Source organism: Monodelphis domestica, chromosome 2 (assembly GCF_027887165.1).
Source record: "Monodelphis domestica isolate mMonDom1 chromosome 2, mMonDom1.pri, whole genome shotgun sequence".
NCBI classification, from domain to species: domain Eukaryota; kingdom Metazoa; phylum Chordata; class Mammalia; order Didelphimorphia; family Didelphidae; genus Monodelphis; species Monodelphis domestica.
Window position 1 is genome coordinate 103,017,965 of NC_077228.1, and position 12,181 is coordinate 103,030,145.

The window sequence follows — 12,181 nt, forward strand, 5'->3', positions numbered from 1 at the left end:
CAGGAACACTTGGATTCAAATCTAACCTCTGATATCTCCGGGCAATGGGATCTTGGACAAACTATTCAGGCCCTCTAAGCCTCAGTTTCCTCATTGGTAAAACAGGGATAACACCTGAACAATAAACTCCAGAGCTTCCTAATTGCCTTTAGGATAACATATAAATACTTACATTTGGCATTAAAAAATCTTACCTTCTGTCCTAGTAACAACTTTAAGACAGAAAGGCAAGGGCTGGGCAAATGTGGTTAAGTGACTTGCCAAGGATCATATATAACTAGGAAGTGTGTGAGGATAGACTTGAACTCAGGTCCTCCTGACTCCAGTCCTGGCTCTCTACCTTGTCACCTAGCTGCCCCTTCCATTTGGCTTTTCAAACACTTTACAAATTAGCCTCAATCTACGTTTCCAGAACCATCATACACTCTTCCCCAACTCAATAGTCCAATCAATTGTTTTTATTTCAGTTCCTCACACACAATACTCTGCCTTCTCACAGCCTTTACAGGGGGTGTCTCCCCAGCCCACTGGAATGTACTCCTCTTTCACCTCCACCTCAGAGAATCTTTTACTTCCTTTAAGGTACAGTTCAAGTACCATCTTCTACTCAGATTCTTTCCTGATCCTCCTATTTACTCATGCCCTTTCTCTCTACCTGCCTTATATTTATTATGAGTGTATGATTTTTCTTTATTCTTATGTAACCCTCTGTTAAAGTAACTAATGGAAATTTAAACCCAGGGAACAACAGAATTGCCTCTAAGATTCATGGATTTTCCTCCTCTTTGGCTTTTAGGAGTTTATTTTAGATAAAAATTATAAGTTAAATCACAATTACTATGAGAATATAAATATTGGGGAAAATTCCCAATATTTAAACAGAGGTTGGGTTCCCTGCCTAAATTTTCTTTAAAATATATCTTCAGTTAACTTTTGGCTTTGTGATAGTTGAAGCAACTTGAAATTTATGTGTAAAAGAATAGTAGATTATGTTAGCATCTATGGATAGATAGGTATCTAGAGGGAAAGTTGGGGACAAAGTTGATCTTTCTCAGGACTTCACTCAATTCTTGAATAGGTGGTGGCATCAGCATGATCTTCTCTGAAATGCCTGTAGGATGGCTCTCATTGATAATGCCTTTCTTTGCCAAAATTCAGTTCTAAACTTCTCTTTCTCCTTTTGGTGCTTGTCCTGGTTCTTCAGGTTCTTGACTCAGTTCTATAAGTCCTCGCCTACCCCTCACAATTTCTATCTGCTTCAGATATAGTGCTTCCATTTTGCACAAATTCTTTAGGGGATAACCAAATCTCTTACACAGAAGTGACTTTGATCAATTCAGGGAGATATACAGGCCCTGTTCACACTAGGTTCTTATTGATGCAGTCAAGAAGAGTTCTAATGAACAAAGGTTAAATGGGTAGGATAATCAATTTAAAGTGTACAACTGTAAATTCCCTGAGAACAGGGACTGTTTCATTTTTGTCTTTATATCTCTAGCTACTACTACCACAGGTTTAAATTTGGGATGTTTGGTTTAATAAACTTGGATTTTGGTTGAAAAAATATATACACACATAATATATGGTAAGCATGCAGTAGATGTGTCTTGCTTTATAGAACCTATCTCACCAGTGGTTGCCAGGCTTAAATGAAATTATACAGTTCCTTTCATTTTGGAGGAGGGAAACTTAAAGCTGACTTGTAATTTCATCAGAAAAGGAAATTCTTAGGGGGAGAGCTAGGTGGTTCAGAGCCAGACCTGGAGATGAGAGGTCCTGAGTTCAAAGTTGGCCTCAGACACTTCCTAGCTATGTGACCCTAGGCAAGTCACTTAACCCCCATTGCCTAGCCCCTTACCACTCTTCTACCTTGGAACCAATATATACTATTGGTTCTAGGATGGAAGATAAGGGTTATGAAAAAAGAATAGAGAATTTTTAATGAAGCAGCTACACAACTGTTCTGCAATTTAGTCCTGGAGAGTTGCCTGGCATTCTGCTGAAGTTAAGTGATTTACTAGGGGTTACTCAGCCAGGTGACTCAGTAAGAGGCAGAAAATGAACTCGGAACTTTGGGGCTCTGAGGCTTCCCTGTCTTCAGACCATGAGAAAACTGGGGCATCAGCAGTCAAGTAATTTGCTGGGGGTCACACGGCTAGTTAGTATTGGAGACAGAATTTAGGATTATAGGATTTAGAGCTGCTCTTCTTGTCCAATCCCCTTGTTTTGAAGTGAGAAAAGGAGTCCCAGAGAGACGAATTGGACTTGCTCAAGGTTGCACAGATAGTAAGTAGCATGAACCCATATTTCTCCTCAAAAATGCACAGCTTCTTGGGTTTATAGTCATTGATGATGGAAATCCCACATGGGTAAGGCAGGAGAAATGGGAGGGGGGTGGGAACCCAGGTATTTCTCTGCCTCTTCTCCCAGCATCTCTCCTTCTGGGCAAATTGAGGGACCCTCCTTAGTTGGAGGACAATATCTAAATTACTCTTCAAGAAGACCATTGTGTTGGAGACAAGAGCTCAGGCCCTTTGCATGCAAGACTCACAGGGCATATTGCTAGGCATCTCCTTGATCAGCTCTACCAGCTGCCAGAAACCTGTGCTGAGCACAGGACAGAATAGTGATGCCCCCCCCCTTCAGTGCCTGCGAGCATACACACACAGACACTGACAGACACAAACACACGGACACTCACACAGACACAGACACACAGACAGACAGACAGACACAGACACATAGACACGCAGATACAGACACACAGACAGACACAGACACTCACATAGACACACAGACACACAGATACAGACACACAGACAGATACATAGACACAGACACTCACACAATCACATAGACAGACACTCATACAGAGACACACAGACACTCATGCAGATACAGACGCACAGACACACAGACAGACACACACAGACACAGACAAATGCAGACAGACAGACATACAGACACTCACACACACACTCCCTCCCTTTCTCTGGCTAAACCCTTAAATGGATTTCAGACCCCAGGAGTCAGGCTTCCTGTGGCTGGCAGTCGGGCTGGTACAGGGATGTCAGGGTGTCTGAGACAGACACTGCCCTTCTTTGGGCTGCTCAGGTGACAGACGGAGGCTCCTTGGGAGCCCTTTAAGCTTGCCCTGTCAGACAGTCCTGCTGGGGAGCTGGGCCTAATCCCACCCCACAGTCTGCCTCTTCGCTTGTCTCCATTTCTGTTTCTATAATCAGGGAAGATTTGTCTGGCCCCTTAACAGCACCCCCCCCCCCCAGTACTTCTCCTCGCTTGAATTCTCCTCCTAGCACTGGCTCCATTCTAGGATTTTATGTCAGAGACCTTACAATAGGAAAAAGCTAGAGGCACTGAAATGAGCTGAAGTAGCATCATCTGGCGATACTGCCTTAGATTTCTATTAGAGTCCGACAGACAGATTCTCCTGATGTCAAACCAGCGGGCTTCTGGGTCTGGGGGGAGGTGGGGATCTCTGGGGCGTTCCTGGCCAAGGAGTGAGAGGATTTGGGTCTAAGAAAGGAGACAGGCAGATGCTGAGTGCTGGTGTCCCACTTGGGGGTCTTTAATGCCCTGCCAATAGTAATGACCCCGTGCCAGGCCGGCACAGACGTACGTGTGCCCAGGCCTCTGTGAATGATCTGGGGGGACTCCCCTTCAGCAGGCTCCTGAGGGGAAGGGAGCCAGTTGGGAGCTGCTCCCTCATCATTTTTCACAATGTTTCTTGACCACCTGTCACGGAGCTAATTAGCTAGCCATCCTGGTGGGAAGATGCTCTGTTCCCAGCTTTAACCCATGCCAGAGCCACTCTATTGTGTCCATTCCAAAGGGGTGCTTCAATGAGGAGCTTCACAGCTGGGTGGAGATGAGGGCTTCTCGGGAGCCCCACAACCCATTGTAGCTGCCTGGGGAGGGCCCTATGGGCTGAGGCTCCAGGGGTGAAGGGCTTCTGTTCCTGTCTTCTGGACACTCCTGTCCTTTCAGGAGCTCATTCGCTGCTTCCTCCACTTCCTCTGGTTCCATCTGGCAGGCATCAGCTAATGCCTGCCCTGTTGCCATCACGAAGCTGCTGTCGACAGCCAGGGTACCCAGGCCACCCCGAGTCAAAGCCTGCCCGGGAACAAGAGAAAGCAAAGGCACCGATGACTTCTGGTCCTTCTCAGAATGGGCACTCCTTAGTCATCTGATGCTGGGACTGCCCTGTTTTCACTTGTCCTTCCCAGCCCTTAACGATCCATCCTATTCTCATTTTTTAAACCCTTTATTTTCTGTCTTAGTAATGTAAAAATGGAGATTTGAACCCTGGACTTCAATTCCCAGAAGTCCTTGGTAGTTCCCAGAATTCCCTAAAATCTCACCGGAGGTTTTCACCTGGGCAGAGAACAAAATGGGTATTTAAACTGACTGTACTGCCTACTTGCTCTCTCTAGGCTTCTGCTTCTAGGTCCATGTGTCTACCAGGCAGGCAAGATGTAGGTTGAACGTACTTTCCTTATTTTGTATTTCTTTATTTCTTAATTCTAATAATCTTTAATAAACCTCTAAAATATAATACTTTTAGTAGAGAAACTAAATTAATTGTTACAATAACAACTCTAAGACAGAACGGCAAGGGCTGAGCAAATGAGATTAAGTGACTTGACCAGGGTCACACAAGTAGGAAATGTCTGAGGCCAGATTTGCACCCAAGTTTTCCATCTCCAGACCTGGCATTCTATCCACTGTGCTTCCTAGCTGCCCCTTTACTGGGAATTCTTTTTGGTTTGTTTGTTTGTTTTTTAACCTTTCCTTCTATTTTAGTATCAGTTCTAAGACAGAAGAGTGACAAGGGCTAGGCAATCAGGGTTAAGTGATTTGGCCAGGGTCACACACCTAGGAAGTATCTGAAGTTACATTTGAACCCAGGACCTCCTGTCTCTATGTCTGGCGCTCTATAACCTTCTCGTTCTTATTTAAATAGCAGGTTATGAGCTGTGTGACCCTGGGCAAGTCATTTGACCCCCACTGCCTAGATCTGACCACTCTTCTGCCTTAGAATCAGTGCACAGTATTGGTTCTCAGAGAGAAGGAAAGGGTTTCAATAAATAAATAAGCAAACAAACAAACAAATAAATAAATAGCAGGTTATGGCACAGTGGACAGGGCATCAGTTCTCAAGCTAGAAGATGTAGGTTCAAATCAAACCTCTGTTTAATAATAATAACAATAATTTTAATATTTATAATTTATATATAATTTAATAATAACTATTGTTATCATTATAATAACAACACTTTAAGGTTTGCAAAGTATATTACAAATAGTATTTGATTTCACAAAAGCCCTGGGAGGAAGGTGCTATTATTATCATACTCATTTTGTAGGTGAAGAAATTGAAGATCTGGGAGAGTATGTGGAAGAGATAAATATAGACCCGGGAGGGACCGCAGAAGTCAACTAGTCCAAATGATAAAACTGAAGACCCTGGTGGTTAAATGACTTCTTTAAAAATCATACAGGCAGTGAAATAGCACAGTGGATAGAGAACCAAGCCTGGAGTTGGGAAGACCTGAGTTCAAATTTGACCTTAGATACTTCCTAGCTATGTGACTCTAGGCAAGTCACTTAACCCCAATCGCCCAGCCTTTACTGTTCTGCTGTCTTATAAATGATAGTAAGACAAAATATATGGGCTCAAAAAAATCATACAGGAAGCTAAGTGGAATACTGAACTTGAAATGAGGAAGATCTGAGTTAAAATCCACCTCCAGACCCTGTATAAGTCACTTAGCTCTTTCTTAGCCTCAGTTTTGTCATCTGTAAAATGGAGATAATGATAGCATCTACCTCCCAAGGTTGTGGTAGAGGCCAAATGAGAACATATTTGTAAAGTGCTTTGTAAACTTTAAAGTAGTTATTATTATTATTAAACATCAGAGGCTTAACTTGAGCCTACATACTGTGCAGGTGTAGGCAGTGAGCCTGAGAAAGCTTTGAAGGGTTCCCCGGAGGGAGAAGGGAGAAGGAAAAGGGGAAAGGGGAGATGGGAAAGGGAAAACCATGGCAGGAGAAGAAATCTGATCCTTCTAGTTCTGAATTCCCTTTGTGGTTACCAAAAATCATAGGAGTAAAAATGAATAAATGCTCCTAGTATTTAAAATATATGGGATTTTAATCATAATCAAAAAGAGAGGGAAAAGAAAAAGGATTCTTTCAGTCAAGTGAGCAGAGCAAAGAGAGCCAGAGACTCACACCTGCACAATACTCTGACTTGAGAAATAGTGCTCTATTCACTGTACCAGGATGTCACAGGGGTTTAGACCTGCCATATGAATAGCATAGGGAACATCCTTTGCCAATGAAAATAGGGCATTTATTCTGCATTGCAAAGTTTGAGAGAGCTGTCTAGGAGTCCTAAGGGGTTAAATGATTTGCACTGGACCACTCAGTTAGTGTCAGAGGCAGAACTTGAACCCAAGGCGCCCTGATTCCGAGGCTAGCCCCCTAGCCACTAAGTGCTACTTTCTTTCCTTATGCTATCAACCCCTCCACAAGATGAGGTTTTTCTTCCCTCCTCATGCCCTTGATTCTGGACCTGTCATCAGTCCCATATTCACCTTCCGGATCAGCAGGGTGGTAGCTGGCGTAGAAGGTGCAGGAGTTTCTGAGTCACCTGTTGTTTCTTTACACTGGGACTCCGGCATGGGACTCGCTCTCTCCCTGGAGATGCCATCTTCCTTCCTGTGAGGCTGATCCCAGATGGACAGAGGAATGGATGTCAGGAGGGGCACTAGATCTCTTTGGAGACCAGCTCATTGGAGGGAATCTTAGTCACCCATCACAGGAAGGAAAGGCTGAGGACTTCTGGTCCATTCTTGATGAAGGACACATTACGGTAGTGTTTCCCCTTCCCTACCTCCTCATTCCCTCCCAGCCAACACACACTGTCCCATGGCTCAGTTTCTGTTTTGGGCTTTGCCCTCGATTACCTGGTCAGGGGAAGAGGCAGCTTGGGCCTCTGAGGATGCCGCCAGTCTGACTGGCTGCCTCTTGGTCCTTCTGATGTTCTGCTTTTCTGGATAGACGGCACCTTGACGTTCTACTGGGGAGAGACCAGTGATATGAAGCCAAGTCAACAACCCCACTAGGGCCTGGTAGGGCCCTTGGCAACCTCTGCCAAGCCTTCAGGAAACCAAGAGCAAGCAAAGACAATTCACCAAAAAGTACATGCCCTGGCCTCAGCACCAGGATCAGGCATCTCCCATTTCCCTGGTCTTATCCTTTATAAGTTTGGGAAGGCAAGACATCAGGGATCAGGGCTGGTCCAAGGCAACCTGTTCTTGGCAATCGCTTCTTGGAAGGAGCCCACCCTCCTCTACTCTCACGCCTCAGCCTTGCCCCACAGAGTCCTCATGTCACTCTGTAGCCCTATGTTGTGATCTTTCATTCAGAGCAGCCCCATGATGCTTTCCCTTCACACACACTTACCTGTATTCACCTCCCTCTGAGCCTTGCTTGCTGAGAACTAGCTAACCTTATTTTTTTTAAACCCATGCCTTTTGTCTTGGAAGCAATACTGTGTATTGGTTCTAAGACAGAAGAATTGTAAGGGCTAGGCAATGGGGGTTAAGTGACTTGCCCAGGGTCACATAGCTGGGAAGTATCTGAGGCCAGATTTGAACCCAGGACCTTCCATCTCTAGGTCTGGCTCTCAATCCACTGAGCCACACAGCTGCCTTCTTATGAATCTTATAAACTAATTCCAGCCAAGGTCTTCAAGAACTGGGTTAAAGAATTGAATTTTTTATCAGAGCTTCCTGGAGACAGATAGCATAACCACAAACATTTTCTCTAATGCTAATGGGAAGACAGGAGAGCTGTTTTTCACAAGTGGTGCTCCTTTATAAAACTTCCCTCCTTTCACACCATTTAGGAGGCAGCCTCCTACTCTGCCCACATGGACAGGCTGAGGCTACACCATCCCGCTGCCCCACACGGTTCCCTTGGCAACAAGCTCCAAGGCAACCTCCTCATCTTGCCTACCACATGAAATCTGAGATCCTGCTCCCCAGGCAAGAAGGAGCAGCCTTGGAGCAGGGACTAATGTACTTCTTTGCAGAAGAGTGCCCACCTGTGGAAGCAGAAGGGGTGGGGAAGCTGGGAATGGGGATGGTCAGAGCCAAGGTTGGGTTTCTCATTGGCCCAAAGAAAAGGGAGACTGACCTGGGGGAGAATGAGGGTGGCCAAGGCCATTCCTCTTTGGAGAAAGAGATCCTGGGAGCTCATTCTCATGATGGATCCTGAAACAGAAGCAGGAAATAGATTATCGGTCTACCTGCTCCTCATCATGACCATTCCTACCATCTTGAGATTCTATTCCTCCCACCATACATTTTTCTGATGGCTCTTGACCTGTTGCATGGATCTGGCCGCAGTGTTGAGGTCTAGATGGTGGTCAAAGAACAACATGTCTCACCACTCATTAGCATCTACTTTCTCCTGTAACCTGGTCAGTTTTTTCTCACTGTCACCCCATAATTCCATAGTACAGCTCACCTCTGTCTCCTTACCTTTACTCCCATTATTCCTCCACCTGGAACACCATTTTCTCTTCTACCAAGTATGTACTAGGCACTCAGTAAATATTTTAAAAATTGGATTGATCTCCCTGCAGAGAAGTAGGAGAGAGATTCCTCTTCATAGGAGGGGGCTGAGAAACTGAGCTCATGCCCAAATTCTTGTTACTTGTCCCTTGTACCAATCTTGGGTTTCTGGCAGAGAAACTCAGTTTTTCTAGGCAATGGAGACCAATCCAATCTCAGGATGCTCAGGCTAAGGGTACATCAAAATCATTGTATTCTTAGGATGATCCAATGAAAATATAGGCACGTGGTTCAGTGGAATGAGGGAGCCAGGTCTAGAGATGGGAGGTCCTGGGTTCAAATCTAGTCTCAGACACTTCATAGCTGGGTGACCTTGGACAAGTCACTTAACCCCTATTTTCTAGCCCTTACCACTCTTCTGCTTTGGAAACAATGCACAGTATTGGTTCCAAGATGGAAGGTAAAGATAAAAAAAAGAAAGAAAATATTTGACATGTGTGGGGCTTTGTCTCTCTCCATGGGTCACTGGACATTGTTGCTCTTTTAGCAGACCAGTCCAGCTTCCACTGTCATTGAATTTAAAGTCATAGATTTAGAGATGGAAGGGATATTAGAGGGATTATAGGTAGTCCAGTGGTATCACTCTCAAATAGAAGTGGGGCCACTAAACTGTACAGAATGATCTCTTAGGGCTGCATATGGCCTTAGAAAACCACACGTCAATAGTATATTTTATTGTATTTTTATTTATTTTGTCAAATATTTCCCAATTATACTTAATCTGATTCAAGCTGCACTGGGGTATGTTAGACCATGCTGCAGGGCAGCTGCAGGGCAGTTTTTTGATGCCTCTAAACTAGTCTAACCCTTTTTTGTATTTAAGGAAACAGAGGCAGGCAGAGGTTAAGTGATTTGCCCAAGGTCACACAAAGTAACAAGGGGAAAAGTTTGGATTTGAACTCAGGCCCTTTGTCTCAAAATCTAGCACACTTCCATTATCTTACAGCCTAAATTTTTCAAAGGCAGCCAGGCAGCACCAGGCTGGGCATCAGGAAGGCCTGAGTTAAAATCTGGCCAAAGATACTTGCTAACTGTATGACCTGGGCAAATCACTTAACCTCTGAATGCCTCAGTTTCTTCTACTACAAAATAGGGATAATAATAGAACTTATCTTTCATAATATAATATTTGTGAAGCCCTTGGCATATAAAAGGTACTAAATAAATGCTCGTTTCCTTCCTTCCTTGGAGATTTCCTCTTTCTGAAGTATTTAGTGACCTGGCTGCAAAACTCCTTTCCATCCTCTCCCCTGAGTCTGGGTTATTACAAGATCCTATCTTTTAACCAATAACATTTTCAATAAATTGCTCAATAAACATCTATTCACTTCACTGCTCCCTGGAGACCATCTGTCTGAAAGTCTGAGGAATGAGCAAATCATTCTGGTTTAAAGTATCACTTCTGAAATGGGGATGCCCTCTCCTGGTCTAAAGAGTCTCTGCAGGCCAAGTTAGTCAACTGTGTCACAACTGAATTCATAAGATCCTAGAGAAAGAATTGGAAGACACAGGAGGGGGCATTTAGTCACATATCTCCATTTTACAGATGAGTATGTGGAGGTCTAAAATGGTTAGATGACTTTTCAAGGTCACACAGGTGATAAATGATAGAGCTAGGATTTGAACTCAGGTCTTCTGACTCCAAATAAAATATCCCTTTCAAGTAATGAATGCTGGAGGGGATGTGGCAAAGTAGGGACATTAATTCATTGCTGGTGGAGTTGTGAACTGATCCAGCCATTCTGGAGGGCAATTTGGAACTATGCACAAAGGGCGACAAAAGAATGTCTACCCTTTGATCCAGCCATAGCACTGCTGGGTCTGTACCCCAAAGAGATAATGGACAAAAAGACTTGTACAAAAATATTCATAGCTGCGCTCTTTGTGGTGGCCAAAAATTGGAAAACGAGGGGATGCCCATCAATTGGGGAATGGCTGAACCAATTGTGGTATATGTTGGTGATGTTATACTATTGTGCTCAAAGGAATAATAAACTGGAGGAATTCCATGGAGACTGGAACGACCTCCAGGAAGTGATGCAGAGCGAGAGGAGTAGAACCAGGAGAACATTGTACACAGAGACAAACACACTGTGGTATAATCGAATGTAATGGACTTCTCCATTAGTGTCAATGCAATGTCCCTGAACAATCTGCAGGGATCTAGGAGAAAAAACACTATCCATAAGCAGAGGACAAACTGAGGCAGTAGAAACACCGAGGAAAAGCAACTGCCTGACTACAGTGGCTGAGGGGACATGACAGAGGAGAGACTCTAAACGAACACTCTAATGCAAATATTAACAACATGGCAATGGGTTCGAATCAAGAACACATGTGATACCCAGTGGAATCACGCGTCGGCTACAGGGGGTGGGAGGGAGGAAAAGAAAATGATCTTTGTCTTTAATGAATAATGCATGGAAATGATCAAATAAAATACTATAAAATTAAAAAAATATCCTTTTCAACTGGACCACTTTGTTTCCTTCCTTCATGGGAAAAATGAAGTGAATGGTCCTACTTTCCCCCTCCCATGCTGGCTGATTATTGTTGTCCTCTCCTCTCCCAGAGTACCATCCCCAAACACTAGGACCAACAGTTTCCAATCACTACCTGGAGAGCACACAGCTGTTGGCATTGTTGGTATTGGCGTTGCTGGCATTTGTGTTGGTGTGAGTCCTGGCCAGAGGGTTGGTAGGTGGTTCTGGAGGGAAGTCATCGAGGAAGACAGGGGAGTCAATATCTTCCATTTCCATCTCTGTGAACTGCAGGGGCCTCTGGCTGGCAACACTGGGTGGCAAGGAGTCGGTCCTCTCTAGGAAGGTGTCCACCTGGCCAAAAAGGCCTCCTGTCCTCTGGAGTCGAGGAGAAAGAGCAACAAGGCTGAAAGCAATTCCTAGGAATCAGGCTGGGAGTGACCGGCTAGGGCAGATAAGGCTAGAGGAGGGTAGGTCATGGAGGCAAAGACCCCTTGGGAAATAAATGGTCCTCTTCTGTCATCTAATGGGTTTATAGGAGAATGAACTGGGCAGTGGGATATTTCTGAGGTTCGCCAGCTCCATCATTACTCTGACCCGACACATCTAGTTTTAGCCCTCCCAAAGGCTGCCCTTATAGAGTTGTTTCTTTTCCTGGGGATGACAGGGTGGACTGCTATCCTGGAAGCTGGAAATGAGATGGGGAAAGATGAGGCACAGTGTCTGCCCTAGCCTGATGGGGGACAAGACAAGCCACAAATGATGAGACATGGAAGCAAGGCACAGATATCAGCTGGATAGGTCGATGGATATAAAGGCTTCCGGGAGTGGAGGCAGAGGGGAGGGACATGACTGCATAGAAAAGAAGGGGGGACTCAGAAGAGGGACAGGAAGGGCTGTGTAAGGGATTAGGAATGGGCTTGCTTAGTTAAAAGGCAAAGATTTCCAGCCAAGGAGCCACAAAAGGTGAGGATAATTAGAGGAGGGGCCAGTTATCTCCCAGGCTAGGTTTATTTTTGCATGTATCAATCTGATACT

The 12,181-nt window shown here is 44.6% G+C and overlaps 1 protein-coding gene across 2 annotated transcripts in view; it reads right to left on the bottom strand.

Annotated features, from left to right (window-relative positions):
• Nucleotides 1-3,291: 3,291 nt before the first annotated feature.
• Nucleotides 3,292-12,181, bottom strand: part of CACNA1S (calcium voltage-gated channel subunit alpha1 S) — a 108,886-nt gene continuing 99,996 nt past the window's right edge. Inside the window, exons 40-44 of one of the 2 annotated variants that reach the window (XM_007481120.3) lie at nt 11,280-11,521; nt 8,224-8,300; nt 6,990-7,099; nt 6,618-6,749; nt 3,292-4,131 (exon numbers count right to left, since the gene is read on the bottom strand). In XM_007481120.3, the coding sequence (XP_007481182.2) occupies nt 3,871-4,131; nt 6,618-6,749; nt 6,990-7,099; nt 8,224-8,300; nt 11,280-11,521 (822 nt within the window). In that variant the 3' untranslated portion in view covers nt 3,292-3,870. Of the gene's footprint in view, nt 4,132-6,617; nt 6,750-6,989; nt 7,103-8,223; nt 8,301-11,279; nt 11,522-12,181 lie in introns of both variants that reach the window. The other variant, XM_001368020.5, reaches the window with a different exon arrangement.